Source organism: Macrobrachium nipponense, chromosome 36, assembly GCF_015104395.2.
Source record: "Macrobrachium nipponense isolate FS-2020 chromosome 36, ASM1510439v2, whole genome shotgun sequence".
Classification (NCBI taxonomy): Eukaryota; Metazoa; Arthropoda; class Malacostraca; order Decapoda; family Palaemonidae; genus Macrobrachium; species Macrobrachium nipponense.
Window position 1 is genome coordinate 54,330,716 of NC_087220.1, and position 16,389 is coordinate 54,347,104.

At 38.2% G+C, this 16,389-nt stretch overlaps 1 protein-coding gene across 1 annotated transcript in view; it reads right to left on the reverse strand.

The window, feature by feature from the left end:
- Positions 1 to 80: 80 nt before the first annotated feature.
- LOC135203665 (zwei Ig domain protein zig-8-like) overlaps positions 81 to 16,389 on the reverse strand; it is a 30,405-nt gene continuing 14,096 nt past the window's right edge. Inside the window, exons 3-5 of the mRNA XM_064233547.1 lie at positions 11,346 to 11,473; positions 6,494 to 6,662; positions 81 to 4,551 (exon numbers count right to left, since the gene is read on the reverse strand). Coding sequence (XP_064089617.1) covers positions 4,439 to 4,551; positions 6,494 to 6,662; positions 11,346 to 11,473 — 410 coding nt within the window. The 3' untranslated portion in view covers positions 81 to 4,438. The remainder of the gene's footprint in view (positions 4,552 to 6,493; positions 6,663 to 11,345; positions 11,474 to 16,389) is intronic.

Here is a 16,389-nt window from a genome sequence, read left to right on the forward strand (position 1 = left end):
CACGCACACACACACTCAACGTCAATTCGAAAACATCACAGATTAGTACAGTCAAATGTAAGACGAAAACTGGTGGGGAGTGGGGAGTTTATGAGCTGGAAATTGGTATGCATGCTGTTTAGAAATTTAAGCCAGTGGAAAACTGTGACAATTCTTTACCTAATTTGACTTAAATGTGCAGTGTTTATTATGCTGCGTACACACTTCTTTCACTTGCGTGTGTACAAGTTTCCTTTGCGTCTTATACGTATTCAATTTACCCATTTGCTTATCTATTTTCTGCATAATTCTTCGTAAGAGCGGAGATAAATTGTTTTCAAGTGAAATGGACCGTGTTAAAACGGTTATGCAAATACTTGAGTGGGCTAGAGAGAGAGAGAATATGATTAATGGTAGCTCGAAAGAATGCTTTTTGTACAGAAATTTAGGTCGAACCATATGGTATCAAACTTCCAACTTCCAAAGGAAACTGAGCGTTTTATTTTTGGAGTCAGGGAACTAAAAACATTTGAGCAACTCTCTCTCTCTCCAGAAGAAAATCCAGTTAAGTCCAAGAGTGAATAGGGTGATTAAAGCAAAGAGGAAGCTAATGATAACTGAAGAGAAAACAGACGGTAAAAATCCACAACTGACATCACGGAACTCACTGTGATTGGTGGAAGTCGATGCTAAGTACCGACCATTGGTTAAAAGTGATATTGGCTGAAGGTTTTTACTGTCAGCGCCGAAAAAAACAGACTGAAGACATCATGAATGGCAATGCCCGTAGTTTTAATTTACACAAAATCTTGAAGTTCAGTCCATAAACAAAAATATTGTCTGTCAGACAGTTTTTGATTGAGGTTGTTTGGACACGAAGACATGGAGGGAGTAAGGTAGATTACTGGTAAGTAAAAATGTCTGATCAGGCGAGGGCACAGATTTGCTATGCATGTCAAATACGCCTGTTTATTGATGAATAAATAAATAAATAATATTCCAAGCAATGTTTTGTATACTCAGTGGTAGACAATTGTATATATGAGCACAACAGCAATTCTACACATCAACCACTATAATTCAGGTGGCATGAGGTCGATATGGCATTACATATGTGCAATACTTTTCTAAGACCGTAAAGAATAAAATTACCAATTAACCCTCAATTAATATTACAAAAATTAGCTGCAAGGGAGCAAAAAATAACTCTCAGAAAGCAGAGGGAAATTACAAATAGCCACAGCTCATGTTAATATACCATTAAAGATTACCATAGCTTGCGCCTTCGTCATATTACTTGCCACTAATTATATCAGTGATGACTGAAATAAACCTATCAGTCAGCCCCAGCAGTAGTGAGGTCTGAAACGCTTCACAAGTTCAGAGCTACAACAAACTCTGCAACACTGCAGTGAAGCTTAGTTGGCTGAAGTTTTCCACATAACATTGATAGAAAGCAGAAAACTTTATCTGATACTGTTTACTTTTGATCATACCTATAGGTAATGCACACACCATGGGTGAATATCATAGATACTATACATTTCACAGTGTGGGCGGCACTGAGTGTAATACTTATCTGGAGACTGGAGCAATGGTTACAGTAAAGGTTCAAATTTCCTCAATAAGCAAGATAGGCAAGGGACAACTTATTGCCTCTTCAGAGTCTCGACCCACATAAGACCTACAGAAGCCAGGCAGTGGCTGGTGATGAATAAACAGGTAGACTATATGCATCTTTAAATAAATCTCAGAGACCCTAGGTCAATATGCACAGTGGAAATCCTTCAAGCCACAAGTGGGGTTTTAGCTTGGGTACACTCAGGGCCGTTTCTAGCTTTGTGGGAGCCCTAGGCAAGATGCTGTTTGGGGGCCCCTAGATAGATAAGTAGGTAGGCACTTCATTTATCCCCGAGGGGTTTGTCAAACTATGATGAAGCGATTCCTAGCCCTTTAGATGGTCTACTAAGTTGCAAGAAACTATTACACCTCACATTTATTCATTTCACATCTATTTCAAAGTGCAAAGACAATAAAAAACCAACACTTAAAATAATGCTTGATTAACACCACAGTCACACTTAGCAGAAAAACAACTAATAATTCGAATTATTCACTGTAACAATGTATTGTCCTCAAAATATCTGCTTCCTGGCTTTTTTACTTGCAAACTCATGAGCGATGTCCTCACATGACGTCAACCTGCTTGCCAACCTCATGGTTGATGATCATTATTGCAAGACCAGTGAGTCGATCCAGTCCCATGGAAGACCTTAGATAGGTCTTGATGAGCTTCAGCTTTGAGAAGCTCCTCTCTGCTGAGGCCGCCATAGTCACAGGCAGAGTGCAGGTGATTCTCAGGGCAGCCCACAGATTGGGATACAGTTCCTCCAAATGTTTTTTTTCTTTTGGGGGGGGAGGGATAAAGGTGAGGAGCTCAAGAGCAGTCATATCATCTGAGGGTAAGCTTGGCAAGTTTTTGACTTCCACAGCCAGTTCCTTTCTATCAATGTCACTTTCATTTCCAGCGCTTAATGTCATGCAGAGGTTGTCACACTGGTTGTTCAATGCCTAATCATCCAGTTTTTGGAAACTGAGCAGCACTCCAAATCTGCCTCTCACTTCACCCAGTGTTTCAAATCTATCAGTTAAGGATTGAATGGCTTTGTCAACAACATTAAAGAATGTTGCTTTTAACCTCTTCATGGCATCTGCAATGGGCTCATCTGGGCCTTCATAAGCAAAGTGCTTTTTTGTGCTTCTTAATCTCTTCTCTGTGAGTACAACCTCTACATTCATTTCCTCACACATGTCTGAGCTGAAGCAAAGCCATTTCTTCTGTAGTTAGTCAGAGATGTTTTTGCTTTAGTGAGGAGGTCAACTGCCACATCTATGCATTTTGGGAGACTGCAGGAGCTTGCTGACATGGTTCACATGGTGTAGAATGTCATACCATACCAGCTACAACTGTACAAATGATAAATCGGTATGACCCCACCTCTTCTGCCAAACTTTGAGCTTCTACCTTGGTCAGAGGATCCGTAACTTCCCTGATCTTCAGCAAAGCTTCCCTTATATTAGAGGCTTGGTACCGCACAGCCTCTATGCTGTTAAAACGGCTCCCCCACCTTGTGTTACTCCAAGTCTTGAGTGCAACAGTAACATGTTCCCTTAGGATTGCCCATCTTTGTGGTGATGCTGAAAAAAAGCTGTACAGTTTCTGTACATTGCCGAAATAGCTGATGGCATCTGTTGAATCTGTTGCTACATCAGATACTACCAAGTGTAGGGAATGTGCACCACATGGAACATAAAGTGCAAGAGGGTTCTTCTCAAGAAGTCTGGTTGGAACTCCTTTGTTCCTCCCTTTCATGTTGGCACCATTATCATATGATTGTCCTTTGCAATCATCAAAAGGAATATTCAGCTCCATTAGCTTCTTCAAAATCAATGCTGACAAACCAAGACCTGTTGTTTCAGAAGCTACAAGAAATCCCATAAAATGTTCCTAGATTTCTGGTGCTTTGTCCATTTTAACAGTCCTTATGATGACTGACATCTGTTCTTAGCAGCTTATATCGGGAGCACAGTCCAAAATGACTAAATATTTGAATTGTTTAATCTCAGCCACCACTGTCCCCATTATTTTCCCACTGATTGAGGCAATAAGTTCATTTTGGATGATATTTCCAAGATAGCTGGAATGACTAAACTGGCCACTCTCAACACGCTCAATGTGGTGCTTCATGACAGGATCAAATTTAGCAAGCAAAGGGAAATTTCAACTTTTCATCGGGGGCCCCTAGGTGGCTTGGGAAATTTGAATTTTCCAAGCTACCCAGGGGGCCCATGGTGGCTTGGGGGCCCTAGGCAATCGCCTAGTCCGCCTATAGCTAGAAACGGCCCTGGGTACACTATATGGTAAGAATTTGCTGACATTCGCTTTAAATTACCATGGCCCTTACTTTTAGAGGAACATTTCAAGAAAGAGTGAAAACTGGCAGTTAATTTCCAAGATAACTTGCAAAGCTGGAGGCATACCAATGGCAGACTTGTACAATGTTATTTCTAAAGGGATAACGAACATGCAGACCAACTTTTAGCTCATTAAAGGGACTTACAGTATTACAACTAAAATGTACAAAATTCGAAACAATAATGATTTCATGGGTACAGACCTCTTATTTCATTTATGTATGTAATTCACTATATGATGGTTAGCCATAAGCTGGGGTTGCTCTTGAAAGGTTAAAAGATGGCCAGTTCTGCAAGTAGAATATTCTGGAACTTTGCTATACCGCGAGTGCAACGCCATCTTTTGGCTAATCTTTGCGCAGTGACTTACACGAAACACAATAAGAGACTTGTCCATGTATGAACACACGCCTAATTTGACTGGACTAAAGAATTCGTCAAATATCGCGAGAAAGCACAGGTAGTGATACAGTTTTTAAACCATTCACGTCATGACGCACTTGGCAATGAACACGACCACCATTATTGCCGAGATCCGCCCCGGCGGTTGGCAGTTGACACTGCTGGAGTTCGCTGCGATGGCTGCTGGCTTCTCGCCTGCCGACGAACGAAGAAGAGGATGTGAGAACTTGACAGCGTACATTTAATTTAGAAATATATGTAATTTTTCGGGGTTAATTTGGTTGCAAAAAAGAGATAATAGACATGAATTAAAATAAACATTTTGAAGTAACATAAAGTATAGTTGAACTAAATAATGAGTAAAGTAAACAAGAAGGGAATAAAGCTTTGCACCTCATAAGGTGTAGTGTTTGTGGAGTGAGCGCTTAAGAACCAGGAACCAGGAACTTCCCACTTTGCGAAACAACATTTCCCAGTTTTATTACTTAAGCAGACGTATGTCAGTACATTAGCATTCTAATACATGGTAAATACATAGTTATATGTAGCATTAGCATACCCATATTTGATAAATGCATCTATAAAGAGTAAAAATATGCATTGATAAAAGTACTTTCTTTTGCAAGCTACGAACAATCCAGTCGTGGAGTCTACGTTTCCTAGATATTGCAAGTTTAGTTTAAAAAAGAAGCTGCTATTAAGGGTTAAATTAATAATTCTTCTGCTGATGAAATAAGCCTGACTTAAATTGAACTTGAATTATTTCAATCAATTAACTGTTTTACTGTAATAGTAAGTAATCAGTGAGGACGTCGATATTAAATTAATGTTTACATTTTGGCGTGTTGGCACAGACTAAAATCACAATTCCAAACGTAATAAGGCTAGAATATTAGCTGCAGTTATCAAAAACACTTTCATTTCAATTAAGTTCAGCTGAATTGACTCAAGTACCTAAAAATGCCTCAATTTGTGGCTTCTGGGTTAGCGTAGGTCACATTTTAAATTATCGTACATTTGGTGGCGACTATGTACTTAAAATGCGTAGATTCGCTTCTTTTTGTTTGTCTCCATCCATATGAATTTATTCATATTATGAATAGCAATGACGATTTACAATTTCGAAGTGGAATCCTTTGGCCAATTCCATTTCGGTCATTAACATATAAAATACTTTTTCCTGGCTTTTGCGGACGCCAAAAAGAAATAAAAAAATTACCACGAAAACAAAAGGGCGGGCGGATGCGTTCAACTTTCACATATTTATACATTTCCAATTAAGTTTACCTTCACGCGAATTTATTGGCGAATTTGCGTCCACTTGGGAGCGAATTAATTTTATCATTTTGACGGCAGGTCTTTTAATTTCTATAGTGAATTATTGTGAAAAACAGCGAACGACGATAAGCGTTTGGATAAACTATATAAAACAAAAGACGATCCAGCTCTAGGCGCAGTTAAGCAGCGAATCAAGACGCGGAATATTTCCCACTCTCTTTCAGTGTCGACGACAGCACAGACTGAAAGAACTTTACATTAATGTAAAGTATCCTCTTGACCCTAAAAGACAATAAATCTAATTTCATAGCCATTAGCATGTAATTAGGAAGTTCAGTTCCTTTTATTATCTCCTCTGAACGAAAGAGTTACGTAATGGCCCAAATGACTTTTCTACAAACTTTTACGCTGGATAAAATTATAACTCATTTCCAGCGGACCACCGAGCATATGGAGAGGTTAATGCTTTATGCAGGTTAATTTAATTACGTGTTCGGTACACGAATTCTGGAATTACCCAGGAAATAATATACATTTAGCAATCCAGATATTTAATCGTTATCTTTATTTGAAAATGAAATGAGCTATTCTCAAGTTTGAGTCTATGTAGCTAATCTAGCGTGGCCTTTCTTTTAGTTTCATGTCAGTTCTGACTCCATTTTTTTTTTTTTTTACGAAACTTGAAATTTCGTGGAGTGGGTAAGCGGGCATGGCATGGTTGTAGGGCCAGCAACCTCACCTACAAAAAGTGAACCCTTACAAGCTTGCACCAGACCTTGGAACCCTGGTATAAGAGGCAGTGGATCAGAATAAAGAAATTAGACCTACAAAATCACTCTGCCATTAGACCTATACTCACCGTTGAGGACGTGGAGCGTGACCTTGGCCGGCTCCATATTTTCCGGATGGCAGGCGAAAGTTCCGGAGTCGGATGGGTGGGCGTTCTGTAACAGGAGGAAGCTGGTGGTGGTCTCCCCACGCTCCTCGACCACGCTCACTCCTCCCCGTGGGGAGATGTAACTCATCACCTGCGGAGGAGGGGCAAGATGGCGACGTGTTCGTCAGGATATCGATAATCTGTAAACTAGTCTTTTTTTTCACAGAATGGAATAGCTTTCAGCGAATTGGGAATAACATAATATTTAATAGATGATATGAAAAGGTGTATTATTCATTTCTAATTAAATTAAGTCCTGGAACACAAAATACGCCGAAGAATGATAGCCTATTAGAGTATGATTCATCACAATGGCGCCATAGTTGCAAAACTAAATAGAATTTGCAATATTCTTAAGAACATTCACATAATCACCCGTTAAAAGAATGAAAATGGCTGAACTTGTACTTAGAAATATTGAAAACTTTCTCAATGGGATTTTTGCAAAAACTTTAATACAATTTAGTGATGACATGAAATTACTTTTGAATATTCACTAAACCAGTGTTCTCTTCAATTACCCTAAAGCATTCTTGGGGGTGTAATTTTAGGTCATAGTTTTGACCCAGCTGTGACCCAGCTGTGGAATGACCTTCCTGATTAAGCAAACGAATCGCTGGAACAACTAAGATCAAATTAAGTGTAATTTTTTTTTCATTTATTGTTTTGTTATGTTTGGTTTTCTTTGTAATATCTTTTTTTGTCTACATTTCTTTATAATAATAATAATAATAATAATAATAATAATAATAATAATAATAATAATAATAATAATAATAAAGAAATAATAATAATAATAAATTTATTGTTTATTATTGAGACAAACACCATCCCCCCACCAACAGAAAGGCTGCAGAAGGAAGTGTAGGAGCACAAAAGACCAGCTCCTGATAGACAAAATGGTAATGAAGAACAGTAGGAGAAGGAAAACCAACCTAAGCATGGCATGGATAGACTATAAGAAAGCCTTCGACATGATACCACACACATGGCTAATAGAATGCCTGAAAATATATGGGGCAGAGGAAAATACCATCAGCTTCCTCAAAAATACAATGCGCAACTGGAATACAATACTTACAAGCTCTGGAATAAGACTAGCAGAGGTTAATATCAGGAGAGGGATCTTCCAGGGCGACTCACTGTCCCCACTACTCTTCGTAGTAGCCATGATTCCCATGACAAAAGTACTACAGAAGATGGATGCCGGGTACCAACTCAAGAAAAGAGGCAACAAAATCAACCATCTGATGTTCATGGACGACATCAAGCTGTATGGTAAGAGCATCAAGGAAATAGATAGCCTTAATCCCAGACTGTAAGGATTGTATCTGGGGACATCAGGATGGAGTTTGGAATAGAAAAATGCGCCTTAGTCAACATACAAAAAGGCAAAGTAACGAGAACTGAAGGGATAAAGCTAGCAGATGGGAGCTAAACATCAAACACATAGAATGGAGACTGGATACAAATACCTGGGAATAATGGAAGGAGGGGATATAAAACACCAAGAGATGAAGGACACGATCAGGAAAGAATATATGCAGAGCTCAAGGCGATACTCAAGTCAAAACTCAACGCCGGAAATATGATAAAAGCCATAAACACTGGGCAGTGCCAGTAATCAGATACAGCGCAGGAATAGTGGAATGGACGAAGGCAGAACTCCGCAGCATTGATCAGAAAACCAGGAAACAAATGACAATACACAAAGCACTACACCCAAGAGCAAATACGGACAGGACTATACATAACACGAAAGGAAGGAGGGAGAGGACTACTAAGTATAGAGGACTGCGTCAACATCGAAAACAGAGCACTGGGGCAATATCTGAAAACCAGTGAAGACGAGTGGCTAAAGAGTGCATGGGAAGAAGGACTAATAAAAGTAGACGAAGACCCAGAAATATACAGAGACAGGAGAAAGACAGAAAGAACAGAGGACTGGCACAACAAACCAATGCACGGACAATACATGAGACAGACTAAAGAACTAGCCAGCGATGACAATTGGCAATGGCTACAGAGGGGAGAGCTCAAGAAGGAAACTGAAGGAATGATAACAGCGGCACAAGATCAGGCCCTAAGAACCAGATATGTTCAAAGTACGATAGACGGAAATAACATCTCTCCCATATGTAGGAAGTGCAATACGAAAAATGAAACCATAAACCACATAGCAAGTGAATGCCCGGCACTTGCACAGAACCAGTACAAAAAGAGGCATGATTCAGTGGCAAAAGCCCTCCACTGGAGCCTGTGCAAGAAACATCAGCTACCTTGCAGTAATAAGTGGTACGAGCACCAACCTGAAGGAGTGATAGAAAACGATCAGGCAAAGATCCTCTGGGACTATGGTATCAGAACGGATAGGGTGATACGTGCAAACAGACCAGACGTGACGTTGATTGACAAAGTCAAGAAGAAAGTATCACTCATTGATGTCGCAATACCATGGGACACCAGAGTTGAAGAGAAAGAGAGGGAAAAAATGGATAAGTATCAAGATCTGAAAATAGAAATAAGAAGGATATGGGATATGCCAGTGGAAATCGTACCCATAATCATAGGAACACTAAGCACGATCCCAAGATCCCTGAAAAGGAATCTAGAAAAACTAGAGGCTGAAGTAGCTCCAGGACTCATGCAGAAGAGTGTGATCCTAGAAACGGCACACATTGTAAGAAAAGTGATGGACTCCTAAGGAGGCAGGATGCAACCCGGAACCCCACACTATAAATACCACCCAGTCGAATTGGAGGACTGTGAAAGAGCAAAAAAAAAAAAAAAAAAAAAAAAAAAAAAAAAAAAATAATAATAATAATAATAATAATGAGAACTCACTCGCGAGTCATAAATACAAGAATAAACCCAAAATGCTACAATTACATTTCAGATAGTCGACCTTTCATTATGAAATGACTAAACCCGGCAAGAGTTCATTTCGCTAATTGGTCCATTAACCGCCCCCCACAACCCATCCCCACCCCACCACAAAAAATAGAGAGAGAAAAAAAGGAACTCCTAAATGCAAGAGCAATGCATTTTGTTCACTTGTAGCGATGGCTGGCATTTTGCTCACTTGGAGCAAAGAGCGCTAATCCTGAACTGCCTCATGATTATATCGTTTTATAACATAATAACCGTGTAGAAAATTGTGTGTATAAAGCGGAACAGGCGAGATAATATGAGAAAATTGCGGAGATATTGAGGAATTAGCCGTCTTTTGTCTGCGTTTTTTTTTTAAACCTTCATTCCAGTGTGGCTGGTCCAACAAACACTGCTATGTTTAGCATCAGTATACAAGCAACAAATATGCCGAGGTTTCTTAGGCGCAATCGACTTTTCTATGTTTGATGCTTAGAGGGTGGATGATCAATATACCAGTTTTCAGCCTCCTAGCCTCAGTAGCTTTTGAGATCTGGGGGCATACATTCAAAGCCATCTCAATTGTCCTTTTACAGAAAACTAAAGCATAAACAAATGACGGCGAATCTCTCATTATCTCGGTAATTATAAACACATGGCATTATATACACACTTTTACCTGTACTATTGAGCCACGAAAATAATTACATCAATAATGAATATCTTGGTGCGGCCTTCTCCTTCATATATGTCATATTTTTCTATCTATATAAATGACGGTTACAGTTACAGCAAATATGGTGAGTGGTTTGTAAGGTCAGGTCTGTGAAAAACTGAATTTTTCACCTGTATGATGAAGAGTTGCCTGGGAGAATATATATATAATGATTCCGTGACGTGAAATTCGTGACTTGATGAATATTAATTACGTAATGGGGTGGCAAACCTCTCTCTCTCTCTCTCTCTCTCTCTCTCTCTCTCTCTCTCTCTCTCTCTCTCTCTCTCTCACTGAATCTTACGCTCCCAGTCAATATATTCTATTCTATCAAACCAAAATCGTCCATAAACATAATATAGAATGCATAGGGAAAACATTGTCTATGACAAAACTAAACTTTCATTTATGGAACCTCGACTTTCACAGTAGTCCAGATCACTCTCACTTATGGAACTAACTTTCATAAGTCAGGATCTCTCTCATTTTATGGAACATCGACTTTCACAGTGGTCCGGATCACTTTCATTAATGGGACCTTGACTTTCATTGTAGTCCGGATCACTTTCTTTATGATACCTCGACTTTCATATCAGTCTAGATTACTTCCATTAATGAAATCTCGACTTTCATATCAGTCTAGATTACTTCCATTAATGAAATCTCGACTTTCATAGCAGTCTAGATCACTCTCATTTCAGGAACCTCGACTTTCACACCTACCATCCCAACCCCAGACATGGCTTTCCAAGATAAAAATCCATTTACTTTTCACGACATTTTGAAAAACTCAGCAACGTGCCTTGATGCTCTCTCTCTCTCTCTCTCTCTCTCTCTGTGTACAATTCGCTAGATACATCTGGCAGCGTTCTTTCAATAGCAGATATTTGACCAAAGTTAGATGCCAAGTCTTACTAAGAAAAATGTCACGTTTTACAGATCAGGGACAGAGAAAAAAGGGATGCTCCTACCTGCTGCACATGTTTAATGCATGTACTCGCGGTGCAGTTTGCAAGAGAGAGAGAGAGAGAGAGAGAGAGAGAGAGAGAGAGAGAGAGAGAGAGAGAGAGAGGCTATCAGGACGAATAAATTGGGAACCACACAATGAACAAGAGCAGTCTTCGAAAAGGTGACAAAATGAACAAGTGTCCTCAATTTTACCGGAAAGGAGAGGTCACGACTTCGACCTACCTTGTTGCCGTGGTACCAGGTTATCGTTTTGGGCGGGAAGGGGGCGTGGCGCACGATGCACGTGAGGTTGATCATAGAGGCTCTGTTGACGAAGATGTCAGGTGCTCCCAGAATCTCCACCGTGGGCTCTGCAAGACGGAACAAAATACATTCTAAACACACTAGAGTTCTGAAGTTGTTACAAAAAATTCCAGAGATTCTGGACATTAACTCTGCTCAAAAGGACACAAGTTCTATACGCTGTGGGTTCTACAAGACGATACCTGAAATTTATACACAAACAAGCAAAAGTTCTGAAGATATTAGGCAAAGGTCCACAGATTCTGAACATTAACTCTGCTCAAACGGGCAAAAGTTCTATCTGATGTGGGTTCAACAAGACGATACCTAAAACTTGTCCACAAACAAGCGAAAGTTCTGAAGATATTAAAGCCAAGTTCCACAAATCCTGGACATTTAAAAGACTTAAAAGGGCAAAAGTTCTATCTGATGTGGGTTCAACAAGACGATACCTAAAACCAACCCACAAACAAGCGAAAGTTCTGAAGATATTAAAACCAAGTTCCACAAATCCTGGACATGAAAACGACTTAAAAAGGCAAAAGTTCATCTATTGTGGGTTCTGCAACGCGATACCTAAAACCAACCCACAAACAAGCGAAAGTTTTGAAGATATTAAAACCAAGTTCCACAAATCCTGGACATGAAAACTACTTAAAAAGGCAAAAGTTCTATCTACTGTGGGTTCTGCAACACGACACTTAAAATTCATCCACACAAAAGAGAAAATTCTTAAAGATTTTAAACAAAGTTCCACCACAGATCGTGAGCATTAACTCGACTGAACCACACAAAATTGCCAGCACAGGACTTTGCGATTACAAGAGAAAGAATGATCTCGTGTAATTTAATATTCATGAGGTTATGTCCATGGTTGAAATGAGTTTGAGCACGCGTGTGCATGTGTGTCTATGTCTGTGTCTATGTCTGTGTTTTCGTGCAGTTTAGCGGTTAATGAGCAATTTGAATATGACATACCGCTTTGAATACGACACCCTAATAGGCCGGGGGTTGTCAACACCGGAATTTTCCATGATTATCATACTCTTTTTGAAATATAAATTCTGTATTATGAATTCGATAACTTAACAGTTTTTCACCGAAGCAGTGTACTTGCACGAAACATTAGCTAAACCTTTGTCAAAGGTTCTACAAAGCAAAAGCAAAGTATAAACGCATGTGAAATCTGTACTGAAGTTTTCTTTATTTATTCATTTATTTGTATTTTGTAGTCTCTGCAATATCCAGTTTCTGTGATTCGAAATTTATCGTCATGATTTTCCGAAATTCACAGTAATTTATAAGGAATAAAAAGAAAAAAAAAAAGAAAAATAATAATAATAATAATAAGAGTAATAATAATAATAAATTATCTTTGACTAAGGCAGAAAAAAAGACAAAATAAATGTTTTCATCAGTTTTGACTAAAATCTGTCCATCCATTCTTGAGTTATCTTGATAAGACACAAATACTCGTGGACTTCATCAATGCTTCGCCAAGTTTCACTCAAATCTGTCCATTCGTTCTGGAAATATTTTGCTAAAGCACAAACACACATACAGAAAGACAGAATAAAGCATTAACAAAACATTTATGATAGAATTTCAGTAATTTGCATGTTTGTGGCATTGTCAGAAACAAGGAGTGACACATTGTAATCTTTAATTATATGTGACATTCTCATAATAACACAGGAACCATCTCTTTTCGTTCACAGTAATCTGAGCAAACTTGAGCAAATATTTGACTGCATCTCCAAGAGTATCAACTAGGAATCTTTGACGGTGGGTTCGTCTCTTCATGAACTGCTCCCATAAATTCGTTATTGAAAAATTCAGATAAATAATCTAAGTCCTTTCAGTTTTCATTCCTATCACATTTTGACACAATATCGCTACCACTGCCGTCAAATATGAAATCTCTGGGCTGGAAATGACTGTCACCCAACTCCCACAAGCTCTTCTCTCCATCTGCCGGTGGTCAACGCAATATCGTACGATCAGGTTCCAGGCTGTTTGAACAAATGTACTATAAATGATCCAGCTGCAACCAAAGGGTTAAAGGGCACTGAGAGTGTGTCTATCCATCCCAGCGACCTCGAAAACAGTGAATTATACACTAACATCTGTCATTTTAAAAATTTTATTTTTCACCCCTTCTCACCCGCAACCTGCCTATCGGGGCTGAACTTGGACTTACAGGCCATCAGAAGTGTCACTATTCATCTCAGCGACCTAGTAAACTATGAATTAGACATTAATATACGTCATCTTTGGTTATTTTCACATTGTTGTGCCTTCGTAGAGTGTTCGAGTGTATGTTCTCTTACCTACTTCTTTCTTCTTGGATTAGTAATATTAATAGTCTTAGCCTCTCAGGAGAAGTTTGAATGAGACGAACGGCAGGGTTTCTTTCTTTACTGTTGCAAAGAATACAAGTTACAACTACAAAGTCTATAAATCTATTTTTGGACCCTGGCAATGTTTTTGCTTCTTCTTTCCTTATCTTTCCCCATTCCCTTTTAGGTGGGGTTAACATGTTAATTCCTCCTCTTCCAGGCGGATTAGATAATTTAATACGTTCATACCTCCTCCTGGAGGTGGAGCTTCATTATCGATAGAAGCTGAGTAAGTCAGGTGCGAGATCACAGGTCAAAGATTTTATGGCGGTCTTAAGATTTTATTCGTGACGGTGTTATGGTCCAACGTCCTGTGACGAAGGTTTTGTTACGTCTAGGCTTGTTGATCAAATTCTGACTCACACATCAAGGCTCAATTCTCTCTCTCTTTCTCTTTCTCGTTATTTTCACTGTACATACTCTGGTTATTCTCTCTCCTTCTCTTTCTCTTTCTCGTTATTTCACTGTACTTTGATTATTATTTCTTATAGCTATAATTACATCACTCGGCCACCTATCAAACATTGTCTTCAATGTTTAATATACACATATGAACAATGCATATACTAAAAAAGGATTAAAGAGTACAGCAAGATACACATAAAAACTGTTCTTCCCACTCTGGAAGAAAGAATAAGTGTAATAAAAATGTAAAAAGAAATCATAGTAAATGTCAAACACGTCAATTTATAAGTATATCAAATTAAAAGTGCATTAAATCATAAGCATAATAATCAAATTAAAAGTGCATTAAATCAGAAGCATAATAAATGAATACTCAGAATACAATATCTGAAAAAAAATATGTTAGAAATGATGTGGATATTAAATGTCAATTATGGATCATTTCTATTCATTTCTGTCGGTATCTTTTGTATCTTTCTGATAATCAAATACCTCACTACGATGACAAACAAAACAAAAGTGACTATTATTACCAGCAGATTTACAAATGAAAGAAATGGTGCTATCTGTTTCGTCTACAAGTAATAGTCATCAACATAATTCAAATTCTCAAGTTCCATTAATTCTAGATGAGACAATTTAAACTCATCCATTGAAAATGTGTAATTCTTAAATGGCACATGTTTGTTGAAATGGTATTCAGTGAAAAGGTGTGGTTTATACTATAACTGATTTGGTATAACTAACTTACATGATGTTGCAAAAGACTTAATATTCTTAAATTTCAGTTGGGTGGTGACATTAGGACAAGTGACTGTGGCTATAACAGTATCTAATGAAAATACAAAAATGTCTTCATTCACTATAGCTGCTTCCAATGACTTATTAAATAACTCTGTACACACATCCTTTTCTTGATTTTGTTTTAACACCATCTCTTGAATACATGGAAAAGCATTAATATTTTTATACAAGTTATCAATATCACATATACGTATACTTTTTTTCTTTCAAAATCACATATTCATTGAATTGTTCATCAGTTAAAAAGACTAACATTAATCCATGTTCTTCTAATGCAAAATGAGCACTAAGTCTCTTTCTAATTAAGATTTTATTTTTAATATACATAGAAAAGGGATATACAGAAACTAGCTCATTTGAAATTTTCGTATTGAAAGGTAGAACTAAAATAATTCTGTCATGGATTACTTTGGCACTTATCAAATTATAGTACATAAAAATATCTTCTACTAAAGGTGTGCAATGCTTCTCAATTATATAAACCTTAATAATGTCTTCTAATTCTTTTGGAGGGATTAGTGTTGGGCTGAAAATACCTTCGTAAGCAAGTAGGACAGCATTGAGCATCCCTTTCTGTTCTTCTAACATCACTTCACTTTCTAGTGCAAAGGTATTTAAAATCTGTATATTTTCTATCCTGTTGAGTTCTTTGTTACATTCTGATCGACTTGATCTATGAAAACTTTCAATTTTTCTATTTGTTCTGCATTTGGATTGTGAGAGGCAATCACTTTATCTATCACTATACCCTTTGCAGCTGCCCACTTTTCCAGTCAGTCTATTCTTTCCTTTTCTTGTTCTACATATGCTTCGGTATCAACCCCAAACAATTGATTTAGAGCAGTTCCAATGAAGGGTAAGAGGGATCTTTTGGACCATGTTCTCAGCGTGTTATCTATGTTCATACTCAACTTTTCCAATAATGACATGGCACTGGTATTATCACCCTTCTACATGAATAAATACAACCACAATCTCCTCTTCGTTCTTTCCAATCTACGAAAGGAAATCTAGTCTCCGGATAGGAGTATAGTCCAGTCTTTGTGATTTCTACATATATCTTCCAATTTTTATATTATTGTGTCGAACTCTTTAATATTAGGGGGTCTATATATTCTACCGCTATTAATTCACATTCTGAGTTACTCTATTTCTCCTTTATTTTTCCTTGATTTATGTCTCTCCCATATATCATAGCAAGAAGGGAGGTCCCAACCCTCCCTTCATGTCCTTAGCTTCTTTTCCTCTCTCTCTCACTCTCTCATTCCTTCTTCCTTCCTTTCTCTGTCTCTTTCTCTGGAGTCCCGCGTTTGACGTTCGACCATAACTGGCACCGGGAAAGCACGACCGTAACTCCCGACCAAAGTGGAGCTATA